General features: G+C 37.0%; 2 protein-coding genes across 10 annotated transcripts in view; one reads left to right on the top strand and one right to left on the bottom strand.

Annotated features, from left to right (window-relative positions):
* Positions 1-2922, bottom strand: part of NIF3L1 (NGG1 interacting factor 3 like 1) — a 25509-nt gene extending 22587 nt beyond the window's left edge. Inside the window, exons 1-3 of one of the 6 annotated variants that reach the window (XM_019726770.2) lie at positions 2693-2799; positions 1092-1205; positions 535-995 (exon numbers count right to left, since the gene is read on the bottom strand). In XM_019726770.2, the coding sequence (XP_019582329.2) occupies positions 535-970 (436 nt within the window). In that variant the 5' untranslated portion in view covers positions 971-995; positions 1092-1205; positions 2693-2799. Of the gene's footprint in view, positions 1-534; positions 996-1091; positions 1219-2692 lie in introns of those variants that run through there. The other 5 variants (XM_019726769.2, XM_019726768.2, XM_074339875.1 and 2 more) reach the window with 5 other exon arrangements.
* Positions 2918-13731, top strand: PPIL3 (peptidylprolyl isomerase like 3). 4 transcript variants are annotated; one of them, XM_019726773.2, is made up of 7 exons: positions 2918-2994; positions 3779-3836; positions 4974-5048; positions 6127-6220; positions 6587-6654; positions 9860-9978; positions 12963-13233. In XM_019726773.2, exons 2-7 carry the CDS (start codon positions 3834-3836, stop codon positions 13087-13089), a joined length of 486 nt encoding a protein of 161 aa, XP_019582332.1. In that variant the 5' UTR covers positions 2918-2994; positions 3779-3833; the 3' UTR covers positions 13090-13233. The 4 variants fall into 4 exon arrangements, with proteins under 4 accessions (XP_019582332.1, XP_019582331.1, XP_074195994.1 ...); XM_019726772.2 differs by lacking the exon at positions 2918-2994 and adding an exon at positions 3091-3219 and having other exon boundaries at positions 12963-13731; XM_074339893.1 differs by lacking the exon at positions 2918-2994 and adding an exon at positions 3091-3219 and having other exon boundaries at positions 6587-6640; positions 9846-9978.

The following is a 13731-nucleotide window of genomic DNA, read 5'->3' as shown; positions in this document are numbered from 1 at the left end:
AATGACTCAGGTTGCAAATGCTCATAATATAACTGACCACATCAATCCAGATTATATCATCATAAAAGCTTCAGCCCAAAATAAATGAGTAAAAGACTTATTAAACATAAATCTAAAATGCATATACTGAATTCCTTACTTATACTGGGCATAAGAAAGCATTCAACAAAACTCTGATGTCTATTTGACTGACATACTAAGTATATTCTGGAAAGGCCTGAGCTTTCAACTCAATTTAACAAGCATTTCAAGAGTGGCTGGGCGCTAGGCACTATGCCACGTGACTGAGGAATCAATCACAAAGCTCAGTCCAGCAATGAAGATTCCCTATGCTTTCCTTACTCATTAATCATAAAAATTTTATTTTTCAAATACAATTTAATTGCTAGACTTTAGCAACATTATTTTTAAATATATTATGTAAAAATAGAATGGTCTCACCCCTAAAGCAGTTAAAACTCTATTAGAAAGACATTCTAAAATTTCAAAGCATTTATAAGGAAAATATTAAACATAAAAGAAGAGGCTTCTGACCAAGCCCTTTAGCCAACCAGCTGTTGACTCCCTGGGGTGCAGCATCATAGGCCGTGTGAGGTGAGTAAATAGCGACTCTGTTCTCCAGAGCCCGAATCACCAGGCGCTCCTTCCAGGTTTTCCAGGTTATGCGCTTCATAGGTTGGAAAATAGGTGGATGGTAGGACAGAATGAGATCAGCCTTCTTTTGCAGAGCCTCCTTCATCACTTCCTCGGTCAAGTCATTGGTCAGAAAGAGTATGTTTACCGTATGTGGTGGGCTTGGTTCCACCAGTAATCCAACATTGTCCCAACTCTCAGCAAATGACAAGGATGCAAAATCATTCAAGGAGGAAAGGAGAGCCTTCAAATCCATGAAGGAACAGGAAGAATTGCAGATCAGGGAATGAACAAGCCGGACTGTCGTGCGGGCCAGGCGTACATGAGATGACAACATACAGAAATCAGGTAAAACTGAGTATCTGAAGTCAGAACAGAAAATGATACACATGTACACTTTAGGCCCAGACTTTCGAGGCAATAAAGCATATGAGCAAAAGAGCTATAGTCATACATACCTAGGTTCAAATACTGGCTCTGCCACTTACATGTTACCTTAGTTAAATCATGTAACCTCTCTAAACTTGTTTCCTCATCTACAAAATGGAAATACTACAACCTTCACAGGCCATCTGGAGGAGCACATGGATTAATATATGTTAAGTCTACTAGCACAAGCCTGGTACATAATACACAAATGTTCATCCCCTCCTCTCCAGCCCCCACCACACCCGTTCTTGTTCTCCCCACCCTTGCTTCCACCTCTCTCCTCCCTTCTCCATTTCTCTAAATATTACCCTATCTTCCAAGTTCCTTTCAGCTTCCTAAATAAAGCTTTTTTTGACAAACCTTCCTTTTCAGTGTCTCCCTATTCCCTGCCCCACCCCACTCTGCCCTGGTATTCTCATAACATTATATTCCTGTTTGTCTCCCCAGTATGCTAATACTACAGGAGAACAGGAACTATACTATCAGTATCACCAACATAGGCCAGCACTAGATGCTAACTGCACAGATGGACACAATCCCCCTCCCCCATCACGGCAGAACTTGGGAGTTAGGGTGGTATATATTGGCATTGAAAAGTACTCAAAGGGCAGGAGCTGCGCTGCTGCCCCTGAACCAACACCAGTTACAGGAAGGCCAGGCTCAAGAGGTGAAGGTGGAGGGCACTTTGCCCAGAGTCTGAAAGCCTTCTAAGACAACCATATCCAATACAAAAGATCACATTGTCAACTCCATTCTTAAATTAATATCCATAAACATTATTGTTTTTTAAGAAAAGCATTTCATAGTATGCCCAATAATTAACAAGAAAGCATAGCCAATTGTAAATTTAATATTCACAACCCAGTGATTTCAAAAGCAGATTTGGGGCAACATTTCTACAGCAAAAATATTTTGAGCTGTGAGTAGTACTTCAATATATGATTTGAAGTGATGGGGAGCCTCCATTAACCACTTGAGCCTGGGGTACTGGAACATCTTCTCATGTCCTTATACCACTTCCACTCTGCACATTCCACATCCTGATAGTTCTCCATTCTCCAGACTCTTCTAAATCTGGCAAGTGCAAAAGTGAAGCTCTAGTGGGTCAGCCCCCGTTGAGTTATCTACTGTTACATATGAAAGAGCGCTTGGAAATAACAGACACCCACCCCCCTCCCCCGTCCCCATTTCACAGATTAGGAAACTGCAGCTCTGCGTAGCTTGATGCCAGAATTAACAATGGGAGGCGGCAGAGCATGGCGGGTAAGAGCACGACTCTGAAATCAGACTGACAGACGACCAAAGCTACAGCTGTGTAACGTTACTTAACCTCTGTGGTTTCCACCTCTGAAGAATAGAAATAAATGCCCAGCTCATAGGGTTGTCTCAAGATTTAACCGTAAAGCTGGAAACAATACTTGACCCGTGTTTAATAACATTAGTAAGTCCCACTATACAGCCTGCAAACTACACCTTAAGTTACCTCATCTACCCTTCACTTCCGTCCCACTTCAGGCCTTTCGCAGGACAAGAAAGAGCCCTGTTTGCACAGCCAGTAACCCACTGAGTCTGGACTCCTGCCCCACTAGTGCCCTACGCTCTCACACGGCAAGTTTTCTGCCTCTATCACCTCTGAAACCCCTGTCGTTGCACTATGCACACAACAGCCTCATGCCGCATGAACCTAGGTCCGCCGGGATTTAAGTCGCCGAAAACTCACCAGTCCTGGAACACTCCTCGTGCGTCACTGCCGGTCCCGTGCGGGACTTCTGGCCTTGTGGGAATGAGTGAGGCAAGGGAATCAGTCGGAAGTGGTCCTTCCCTATTTTAGCTCTGAGTCCAAGGCTTGCTGCCCAGAATAGTTCCGGGCTACGTGTCTCGTCCTAATATAACTATTAAAAGAGCTCTTTTTCACTGTCAAAAGTGTTTCAGGTAGGGGTAAGTTACATTGTCTCCCTAGTTTTAGACATTTTGGTTTGAGACAGGGAGGAGAGGGGAGGAAGGAGGCAAGCCCATTAGGGGCGTTCTCTCGAATGGGTCCCACGCTCGACTTCCGGTGGCCGGAAAATACTAATTTCCAATTTAGAGACCTGTCGGAGCTTTCTACGATTGCATCTTTTCTGTTTTAGCTACAGTTGTGTTAATCGAAGTGGTTAAGTAAGTATGGGGTAACGCGCTCATTCTTTCATTAACTTATTTAAGTGCTTGCAGAGCAGTGTGTTTTGGTTCCTAGGCTGCTTCGAGTGAGCATTCTGGGCGGGAAACGGCAGACTTAATAAATTAATAAAGTATATGGTATATTAGTTATAAGTGCTATGGAGAAAAGAAAATAGGACAGGTATTAGGGTTAAGGCATTTTGAAATAGAGTTAGCAAGTCAATGAGACCTGCCTTTTGAGCACAGACTTGGAGGCTGAGGAAAATAGCCCTACAGAGATGCCTGAGTGTAAGCGTTCCAGGCGAAGGGAGCAGCCAATTTCTAGGCCCCAAGGCGGCTTGTTGAAGGATTTGCAAGGAGGCTCTTGAAGAACAGTGAGGAGGGGAAGTAGGAGGTTGAGGGGCTTGAGTCGGAATTCCTCATCATCACTTCCATAATCGGATTTTTATTACTTGGGGGGTGCTCTTTGAGACTTTTTCTTTTAAATATGCAGTGAACATGAGCATGAGTGAGGTTAAGAAAGACAAATCAACTTACTTCTTTTTTCTTTTGGTAATAGAGATTTGTTTTCGAACTTCTCTCAATAAGACTGTGAGAAATTAACAGTAAGAAAAATGGTAAGTTTTATAGAATTCTTATGAATATCTTTTATTGTAAGTAATTTTTAGAAATTCAGTCAAGGGAAATAAAACGGCATGGAAATTTCAATAAGAAGGCAACGAAAAGTGGTAAGCTGTAGAATCATACACTGAAAATATTCTAAACAAAACCAGAAGTAAGCAAAATTACTTTTAAATTGTTTTTGTTTTCACTTAAAACACACAGAATTTATATTTTGTGGAAAAAAGATTGACTACAAGATATAGAGATGAAAAAGGTGAGTAGGAGGAGCAGAAGGATATAGCTAGGTGTGATCATTATAATGGGAACCTCTTCTCTGTATCTAAGGTGAGCAGCTAGACCTCTAAGTAGGTGAAAAACAATGAGAATAATGTCCTGCCCCACTCCCACCCCACTCCGTGCTCACAACAGGCACACACACTCCTCTCTCTTTTCAACCTGGCCATGCTTTCTGAATGCTACATACTATTACAAGAATAGAAATGAAAAAGGAAGCCCCAAAATACATTTCCTTCTTTCTGGAATGGGGTAACAAAAGGAATATTCAAGCTACCAAAATAACAGGTAAAACAAACAAAAAGCAAGCATGCAGAGTACTATGGTTACCTCTGCAAATTTACAATCTAGAAACACTGACACTTTTTAGGTCTTGTCTTTAGTTGAGAAAGGAATTGTTTTTTAGCTCTGTATCTCATAATTAAATTACATAAGGGAAATGGTGGAAACTATATTTTGAAATTCATTTTCTTACTATTGTTCAGTAAATATTAATGATGTTAGTGAATGCCATTTAAATAAATAATACTAACGTTATAATTGTTTTTATTGATGAAAAATTCAAACTTAAAATAATTATTTCCATCACAAAATTTGCTCCCCAGTTTTTAGCATAGGTACTATTTTACCCTAAACTTTATATTAATCTTCTGGAGTTTTTTTCCTACTGCTGAAGTAAATTTTGAAGAAATGTAACTTATCTCCCAGAGCTTCTATGTGGACAGGTCATCTCTGAAACAGTATTTCTATCTATTTTTGTTTAGGCCGTCATTCTTTAATACCTAGTTAGAGAAATCATACAGTGCATAAAGTCACCTGAATAAATCTGTTTTTCTCACATTCTCTCTCCATTTTAGTCGGTGACACTGCATACAGATGTAGGTGATATTAAAATAGAAGTCTTCTGTGAGAGGACTCCCAAAACATGTGAAGTGAGTACCATTATGTACAAAAAAAAAAAGAGTTAATGCAACAAATAACTATTTTGAAATTGAATGATTCAAAAATAACCAACAATAAATAGCCAAAAACCTTTTCTATAAAACCATTGTCAGGTAAAGCCAGCTATCATAATTTCTGGCCTAATTTCAACTTAACCTTTCTTGATGTCAAAGGTGGATCAAAGAAAGTGTAGATAATTTTTCTCTAACCATAGAGTGGCTGGTATCTTTTTCTTTTGGCTCATTTTCCTCAGGAAACATAAATAATCATTAAATATCAGGTAAGGAAACTGTTCCTTACATTATTTCACTTGTTTAAATGACAAGGATAGAACGAAGAAGAGTCAGCTTTACATATTTATTTATTCAACGATTACTTATAAAAGGCTAGCTTGTCTTGGAATAAAGTGATGAACAAGAAACATTCCTTGCCCTTGTGAAGTTACTATTCTAAGTGGGAAAATAGGCCAGAATAAGGGTGGGGTGGGGTGGGAGGGCTCATTCTCAAAAAAAAAAAAAAAAAGGCAATTCTAGAGGGTGATAATGCCTTGAAGGAAAAAAAATGTTAAGATAGAGGATAATGGGGAAAGGAATTATTTAAAAGACGGTTAAGGCAGGCCTACCCAAGAAAGTGATACTTAAATTGAGTGTGAAAGGTAATGAAGGCATCTCCATGGAAAGATATATATAAAAAGAACATTCCAGATATAGAGATAGCAGATACAAAGACCTCAAAGTGGGAAAGTCTACCTCTTTTGGATGAATTTTCAGGAGACTAATGGGGTTAACATAGTAAGCAACAGGGATGGGGTTATTATCATATAAGATGTAGAGGTGGACCAGGTCATGCAGAGCTTATTAGGCCCTGCTGAGGATTTTGTATTTTATTTCAAGAACTGAAAGAAGCCATTAAAGTGTTTTAGTCAGGGAAGCAACATTATCCAAAGTAATGCCTAAAAGACATAGTTTAAATCTGCTGTTATAGTGTTTTCAGTAAATACAATTAGTTTTACATCTTAAATTTGTTTCTGCTACATAATTTCTCAATCATTGTTTTTACTCTCTTCAGAATTTCTTGGCTCTCTGTGCCAGTAATTACTACAATGGCTGTATATTTCATAGGAATATCAAGGGTTTCATGGTTCAAACAGGAGATCCTACAGGTAAGTTACTCCATTAATAGCTAGGGAATTGGGTATATAGTGTGAAGAAGGGGGTAGACAAAGAGTAGGAAAATAAAAGCGTGTGGAGTTTTTATAACTGGGCTACCTTACAATAGCAAGCAATTTTTAAGCTGAAGCTACTAGTACCTAGCCCTTAAATATGAATAGTACTAATAAGGAGCGTTTTTGTTTTTTCTACAGATACTTTATTTTTCTGGTTTGTAAAGTGAAATGTTGGGAAGTAAGAGAGGACATATTGAATTTTATTTGTATTTAAAGAGTCATACTGTAAACCAGCCCATAAGTTTTAGAAGATAAACCCTTTGTCAACTTTAATTAGATATTTCTGTTTGTCTTGTAATATAGGTACCGGAAGAGGAGGTAACAGTATCTGGGGCAAGAAATTTGAGGATGAATACAGTGAGTATCTTAAGGTATGTCCCCAGTGCTTCAAAATGTGTTTTCTCATGCCTTGTTTACACTTGGAAATTTCGATACATATGTTCTAGTAACACAAGGTAACAGTATGAGTAAGCAAATATTCATACTTTTTTTGTAAAGTTTTTGCACACTTAATAAATGATATCAAGGAGAAAATATAAATGTTAATTCTAGCCTAAAATATATACTGGAATCTTACCATCACATGAATCTTAATATTAAGTGAGCTCATCTTTGGGTCCAGCCCGAAATATTTAATCACTAAGGTACCAAAGAAGCTTAATGTGTCATTATAAAATTCATTGAATAAAAAAATATATAAATAAAATCCGTTAAATGATGTTAATCATTGCCCTTTTTAGTGAGTGGGGAGGAAAGACTATCAGAACGCCTGGTTACAATATATCAATCTCCAATTTTAATCATCTTCTGTTAGATGTTTAAATATTCCTCTCAATGCCTGCAGTAGACCTTAGCAGTTAAAGAGAAGTGCATATAAATAAATCTTCAGTATAGTAAAACTAGGAATTTTTTCAGTATTTTTTCTATATTTCTAAAACTTTCTAAAGGATTTTCTTTTTTTTCTAAAATGAAAAAACCTAATGCATGCCTATTAAAAAAAAAATTAGTTCCACTTCCCAGAGATGACATCAGTTAACAATTTATCGTTTATTCTTTTAACTTTGTCTCTGCATAGAATAACTTTATAATTAGAAAAAAACAGATAAGTTTTCCTCAATCAGAATAAGTAATTTAGTATATTGTATTTCAGTTACATTAAAATATACCCAGAAAATTTTCTGAAAAAAACTCATTGCAATGTTTATCTCTGGATGGTGGGACTGGGAGTAATTTATTTTACTTTCTTTTTCTTTTCTATCATAAAGAAATACTTTTGTTATAGGAGTCGGGGTTAGGAGATACTAAATTGTTTTTAAAAAAATCATCATTTTCCTGAATTAGAAACAAAACAATCTTTTAGGCATTAATTAATGACAGATTTCATAACAGTAATCTGTCATCGTATACCAGTGATTTTCAACCTTGGCTGTTACAGACTCACCAGTGGAAGTTTTAAAAATATGAAAAATTAGGGCCTTAGCCCCACCACCCAAGTACAGAGAAAAACAGTCAGTAGGACTGATTAGGACTTTGATTATATTTTAAGGTTCCCTGGTGATTCCTACACAGCCAGGGTTAAAAACCATTATTTTATACACCAGAGTTGAGGATGATGTATATTGAATATTCACATACTCTGACCCAGCAATTCCATTCCCAAGTGTTTACCCTAGAGAAACTCTTGTACATATGTATCAGGAGACATCTACAAGAGTGTTCCTAGAGTACTAGTTTAATAGCAAAAAGCTAAAAACAACCCAATGTCTATTGATTATAGAATGGAAATTTTAGTATGTTCAATAGTGGAATATTATAGAGCAGTAAAAAATCAGAACTACAGCTACATATACACGTATGAATCTTAGAAACATAGTAAGAGTAGAAAGCATTGCCCAGAAGACTACAAATAGTAGATACTATTTTATAGAGCTCAGAAACAAGCAAGAAAACAAGCAAAAGGAAACAATACAGTTGACCCTTGAACAATGTGGAGGTTAGGAGCACCTACCCTCGTGTAATTGAAAATCTGCGTATACCTTTTGGCTCCCCCAAAACTTCAGTTTTCCCTCAGTATTCATGGGGCATTGTTTCCAGCACCACCCTCCACACACATACATACATACACACGCAGATTCCAAAATCCACAGATACTTAAGTCCCCTATATAAAATGGCACAGATGAGTGCATACTGTTGGCTCTACACATCTGTGGACTGCCAACCACAGATAACGCATACAAGTGGACCCACACAATTCAAACCCATGTTAAATACCCACTTGAGTCAACTGTATATTGTTTAGGCACGTATAAAGATATTAGAATAGTGGTTACTTCTTGGAGAGGCTGAGGTAATAGATGAGGGGAACACATAGACATATGCAACAGTTTGGTAAATTTTAATTCTTAAAGCTTAGAAATAGATTAATGGATACTTAGTTTTATTAAATTATAAGGTACATAAATTATTGTGTATGTATCAAATATTACATTTGATTACTGTCACCATTATTGGGAGACCATAAAGCATTAATATCTGTTTTTTTTTTTTTTTTTAATTTTCATAAAAATTTATTTCAGCCAAACTGATGACATACATATGCCAAGAAGCAAGACCTCACATCCTCCCTAAAGCATTAATTTCTTGATGTAGCTGAATCTATACATTGATATTGCTACAAATAAATCTGCACTTCTCCAAAGTGAAAATGAAATTAATTAGGGAGTGTATGTTTTTATTGCTTGTTTCATTAATGTCCCTGATCAATAGCTAGAGTAATCGTTAGAGTTATTTATAGTATATTTTATATTGGGTCACCTCCCTATAATATGGTTCTGTCATGTCTTCAATCTTATTAGTAAAATCCTTTTAATTGCTGTATAGTCCCTTGTATAACAAATAGTATCATGAATATTAGAGCTAAATGAGACCTTCTTTGGATCACCTAGTTCTGGGGTTATGAACTGACTGTCCATGGGTGGAAGACCCACAGATACATTCTCTGTGCATTGATTAAAAAAAAAAAAAGTAATGCTATTTGGCAAGAGATACACTATTCCTTTAGCCAGACTCTACCACTCCCTAATGTTTACATTCTGCCCAGTTACCAATTTATTATCTACGGACCCTTGTGAGCATTTGAATTATGAAGAAAACCCCTGAATTAGTACAATCTCCCTTTTTTACAGATAAAGAAACTAGCCAGAGTCCAGTGTGTATGTGAAGAGATTATGGGGATTTTGGTTTTATTGTCTTCCTGATCGTTTCATGCCAGCACACTGTTCCTTAATACAAATGTAAGGATTATTTCTGTTATACATTGGTATTGCCAAAAGTGTTTGTGAAAATGAAATTAATAGGGGGATATGACTTAATATATAATTTACATATAAGTTTTCAGAGCTACAGATAATACAGACACTGAACATACAGGTTAGCCCAAATAGAAGCTGATTAAATATTTTCTTGGTCCCTTAAATATTGGGAAGTTAAAGAGTGCATGTCTTGTTCCAATCCTCTATTTGGAATATTTATATAAAAACATAGTTAAATTAATACTTTAGTCTGTCTTTTTCAGCACAACGTTAGAGGTGTTGTATCTATGGCTAATAATGGCCCAAACACCAATGGATCTCAGTTCTTCATCACCTATGGCAAGCAGCCACATTTGGACATGAAATACACAGTATTTGGAAAGTGAGTATTCTGTTTATAGTTTTATTCTGTGGACTTTCATTGCAAGGGTTGCACATGAGTGGCTGTGTTGGTAGCATAATATTGAAAGAGCAGTATGAGAGCTAAGCATACCTGGAGTTTAAGTCCACCACTTACCAGCCCTGTGATCTTGGGAAGTTAGAACCTCTCTGAGCTTCAATTTCCTTATTTTGTAAAAGAGGGCCAATACTTTCTTTTTTTCAGGATCATTGTGCAAATTAACAGTAATGTGTCTGTTTTCATTAAGAATAGAATTTTGCAGCAACTAACATCTGATAAACAGTGGCTTAAATAAGATGAACTGTGATGGTGGTTCTATCATGTCACCAATGTTCTAGGTGCCTCTGTCTTTCTTCTCAACCATCTTTAGCTTCCATCCTCAGTCTCATGACATGGTCATTACATGGGCAGTCAAAATATCTGTGTTCCAGGCAGAACAAAGGAGGAAGGGCAAAAGGTGCCTGCCAGCTGAATCTGCCCCTTTTTAAAGAGATTTCCTGGAAGACCCAGAACTTTGCAATGTGGCCTCCCCTCATCTACAAGGGAGGGTAGCAAATGTTTTTCACCCAGGCACATTACCACTCTCAATGAAATCAGGTTTCTGTGAGTAAGAAGCAGGGAGACTGGTTGCTAGGAAGGTATTTAGCAGTCTCTGCCAGAACATCCATTACAAGCACTATACCTGGGACTGGCTTTTGTAAATCAGCAGGAAGACAATCTGTTTATTCAACAAATATTTACTATGCTCAAGGCATGGTTTTAGAGTTTGTTTTATTTAATACCAAGTTAGGCTAATTAAAAATAGAAGACTCTACAACTTTCTTTTTCATTCCATATACATGTCTAATTTAGATTATTAATAATTAACGATATGTTATAGTCATTAGTATTCTTTGTATAGATAATCCAGGTTCCCTTCTTTTTATTTTCTCCCTAACCCACTATTCAGAATTATTGATCAGTAATTACCAGGACTTACCTTACTGGACTTGTGACAAAACAGTAGAGTGTAGAATCAAAACTATAGAGTTTAGGTCCATTAACTTCTTGAAATTGTGTGTTTTGTGTATATGCACACACATTTTCCTGGGAAAATGATACATAGTTTTCCACTAGTTCTCGGCTATATCCCAAATACTTGATTAGACTTCCTTGCTTCAATTCTGCATGCCCTTTTTTGCCTGAGATCTGTTTTTTATATTCTCTGTTTCTCTTACCCAGAAGGTGGGAAAGCCTTTAACACTTTAAAGACCTTAATTGTTATACATTTGAGAGTAAAATCGAAAGGTTTTGGTTATATTACCATTTTAGTGGAATTGTAAAATAAAATTTTTATATGTTATATTTTTTAAGTATATACTATATATCTTAGGAATTGATTTGAGTTGCACTAAGAGGTATAATCTAAAAAGCCACCTTTTCTTAGCAAATGTTTTAGACTAACTTTCAAGGACATACTTCTTTTTTTCAGTGTTTATTGGGCTGACAATGGTTAGCAAAGTTACATAGGTTTCAAGTGTACAATTCTGTGATACATTATCTATATATCACATTGCATGTTCACCACCAGAGTCAGTTCATATATTTGATTACGTTTACCCTCATCTACCACCCTGTGCCCCCCCTTACCCTCTGGTAGCCACTAAACTATTATCTGTGTCTATCAGTTTTTGTTTCTTTGTTCGTCTTGTTCCTTTGTTGCTTTCAGTTTTATATCCCACATATCAGTGAAATCACATGGTTCTCGACTTTTTCTGACTTGTTTCGCTTAGCATAATAATCTCAAGATCCATCCATTTGTCCCAAATGGCACTATTTCGTCTTTTCTATTCCATTGTGTATATATACCACATCTTTTTTGTCCAATCATCTATTGAAGGATACTTTGGTTGTTTCCGTGTCTTGGCCACTGTAAATAAAGCTGCAATGAATACTGGAGCACATATATCTTTACGGATAAATGTTTTCAGATTTTTTGGGTAGATACCCAGAAGAGGGATTGCTGGGTTATATGGTAATTCTATTCTTAATTTTTTGAGGAACTTCTACACTGCTCAAGGACATACTTGAAGGATAGCTCTCAATATATTTTTTTCTTAGTGGAAACATGAAGTGGGCTTGCTGGAAGTAGGCTTAACTGTTCATCTTCTCTTTTTCTGTTTTTATTATTACTGCTTTTTGTTGTTCAGAAGCAAATATTAAAAACACAATATTTAAACAAGAAAGTGTAGGGGCCGTCCCACTGGCTCAGGTGGTTGGAGTGCCGTGCTCCTTAACACCAGTGAGCTGCGCCCTTTACAACTAAGATTGTGAACAGTGGCTCTCCCTGGAGCTGGGCTGCTGTGGGCAGCTGGAGGTTGGCGTGAACTGCTGTGAGCGGCTGACCGGTGACCGGAGGCTGCCACAGCTGGTGGGAGCGCAAGGCTCGTAATACCAGCATGGGCCAGGGAGCTGTGTCCTACACAACTACACAACTAAACTGAGAAACAATGGCTTGAACCAGAGTGTGGGGTGGAGGAAGGCGAAAGAAGGGGGGAAAAAAAAGTGCAAAGTGGCCACCTACTTAAGGACCTTCAGTGTAGGGTAGTATTGTAAATGATAGTGCCATCCTTACATATTTTATCTGGTTATTTCCTATAGCAAAGAAAATCTTATGATTGGTTATATTGGCTCCTTTTGTAGCTATGCTGTATTAAGTGGGGCAGAATACAATGTTTAGATGCTTTAGTGGGAACATTCCTACCCATTGCTATTGTTGTCTAAAGACATAAAAATGATTTTTTGCTTATAAATTTTAGCTCATATCTATGGTAGAAAATAAAATCAATATTCTACACTCAGCTAGAGAATTCAAAGAACTATGAGAACGGTCCTTTTCTCTTAAAAAGACTATAATTGTTATAGATATTTGGATATTGTGTTTCAATCTGAGGAAATTTTCATACATTATATTGTTTCTCTTTCAGGGTAATAGATGGTCTGGAGACTCTAGATGAATTGGAGAAGTTACCAGTAAATGAGAAGACATATCGACCTCTTAATGATGTACACATTAAGGACATAACTATGCATGCCAACCCATTTGCTCAGTAGCTATACTGGACACGGACAAAAACTTGGCAGAAATTTGAGGGACATACCTATCGTGGTTAACCAATTTTTGTTTGTTTGTTTTTTTGTTTTTAAGGAGGGCACACCTCACAGTGGCCCATGTGGGGACTGAACTGGCAACCTCGATGTTATTAGCATCACGCTCTAACCAACTGAGCTAACCGGCCACCTGGTTTACCCTGTTTTAATTATGTCAGAGATTATATCATCCTGCTTGTTTACAACTAAGATCTATGAATTAATGGTACCAAGGGGAGCCAAACAGCTTTTACTCCCATCCTTAGAGCATATTCTTTACTATAATTATTATCCAATATACTTTAATTTTTTAAAAAACTCTTCTGGTTTTTCTTGTTGTTACAACATATAAACATTCATTTTTAAATGCTGAGACTCCTGTCAGGCATTTTTGAGGACCCTAATTATATACTCCTACCATTTCTAGTCTACATCCTGGAAATATCATTTCCATTAATTATTCACTTTGTGCAGTTAGAGGAAAGACAAGATAAAAAGATGGTCTGGAAAGGCCAGCCAATCCATTTCCTATTTACTCTAGTCTTTAGATTTACAATAAAGGCTCAGAGAAGTCCTGCAGTACAGTAAACACTTAGAATTTCCCAA

This window comes from Rhinolophus sinicus, linkage group LG01 (genome assembly GCF_036562045.2).
Source record: "Rhinolophus sinicus isolate RSC01 linkage group LG01, ASM3656204v1, whole genome shotgun sequence".
NCBI classification, from domain to species: Eukaryota; Metazoa; Chordata; class Mammalia; order Chiroptera; family Rhinolophidae; genus Rhinolophus; species Rhinolophus sinicus.
The sequence above is the reverse complement of the archived record's forward strand: the minus strand, read 5'-3'. Positions and strand labels throughout refer to the sequence as shown.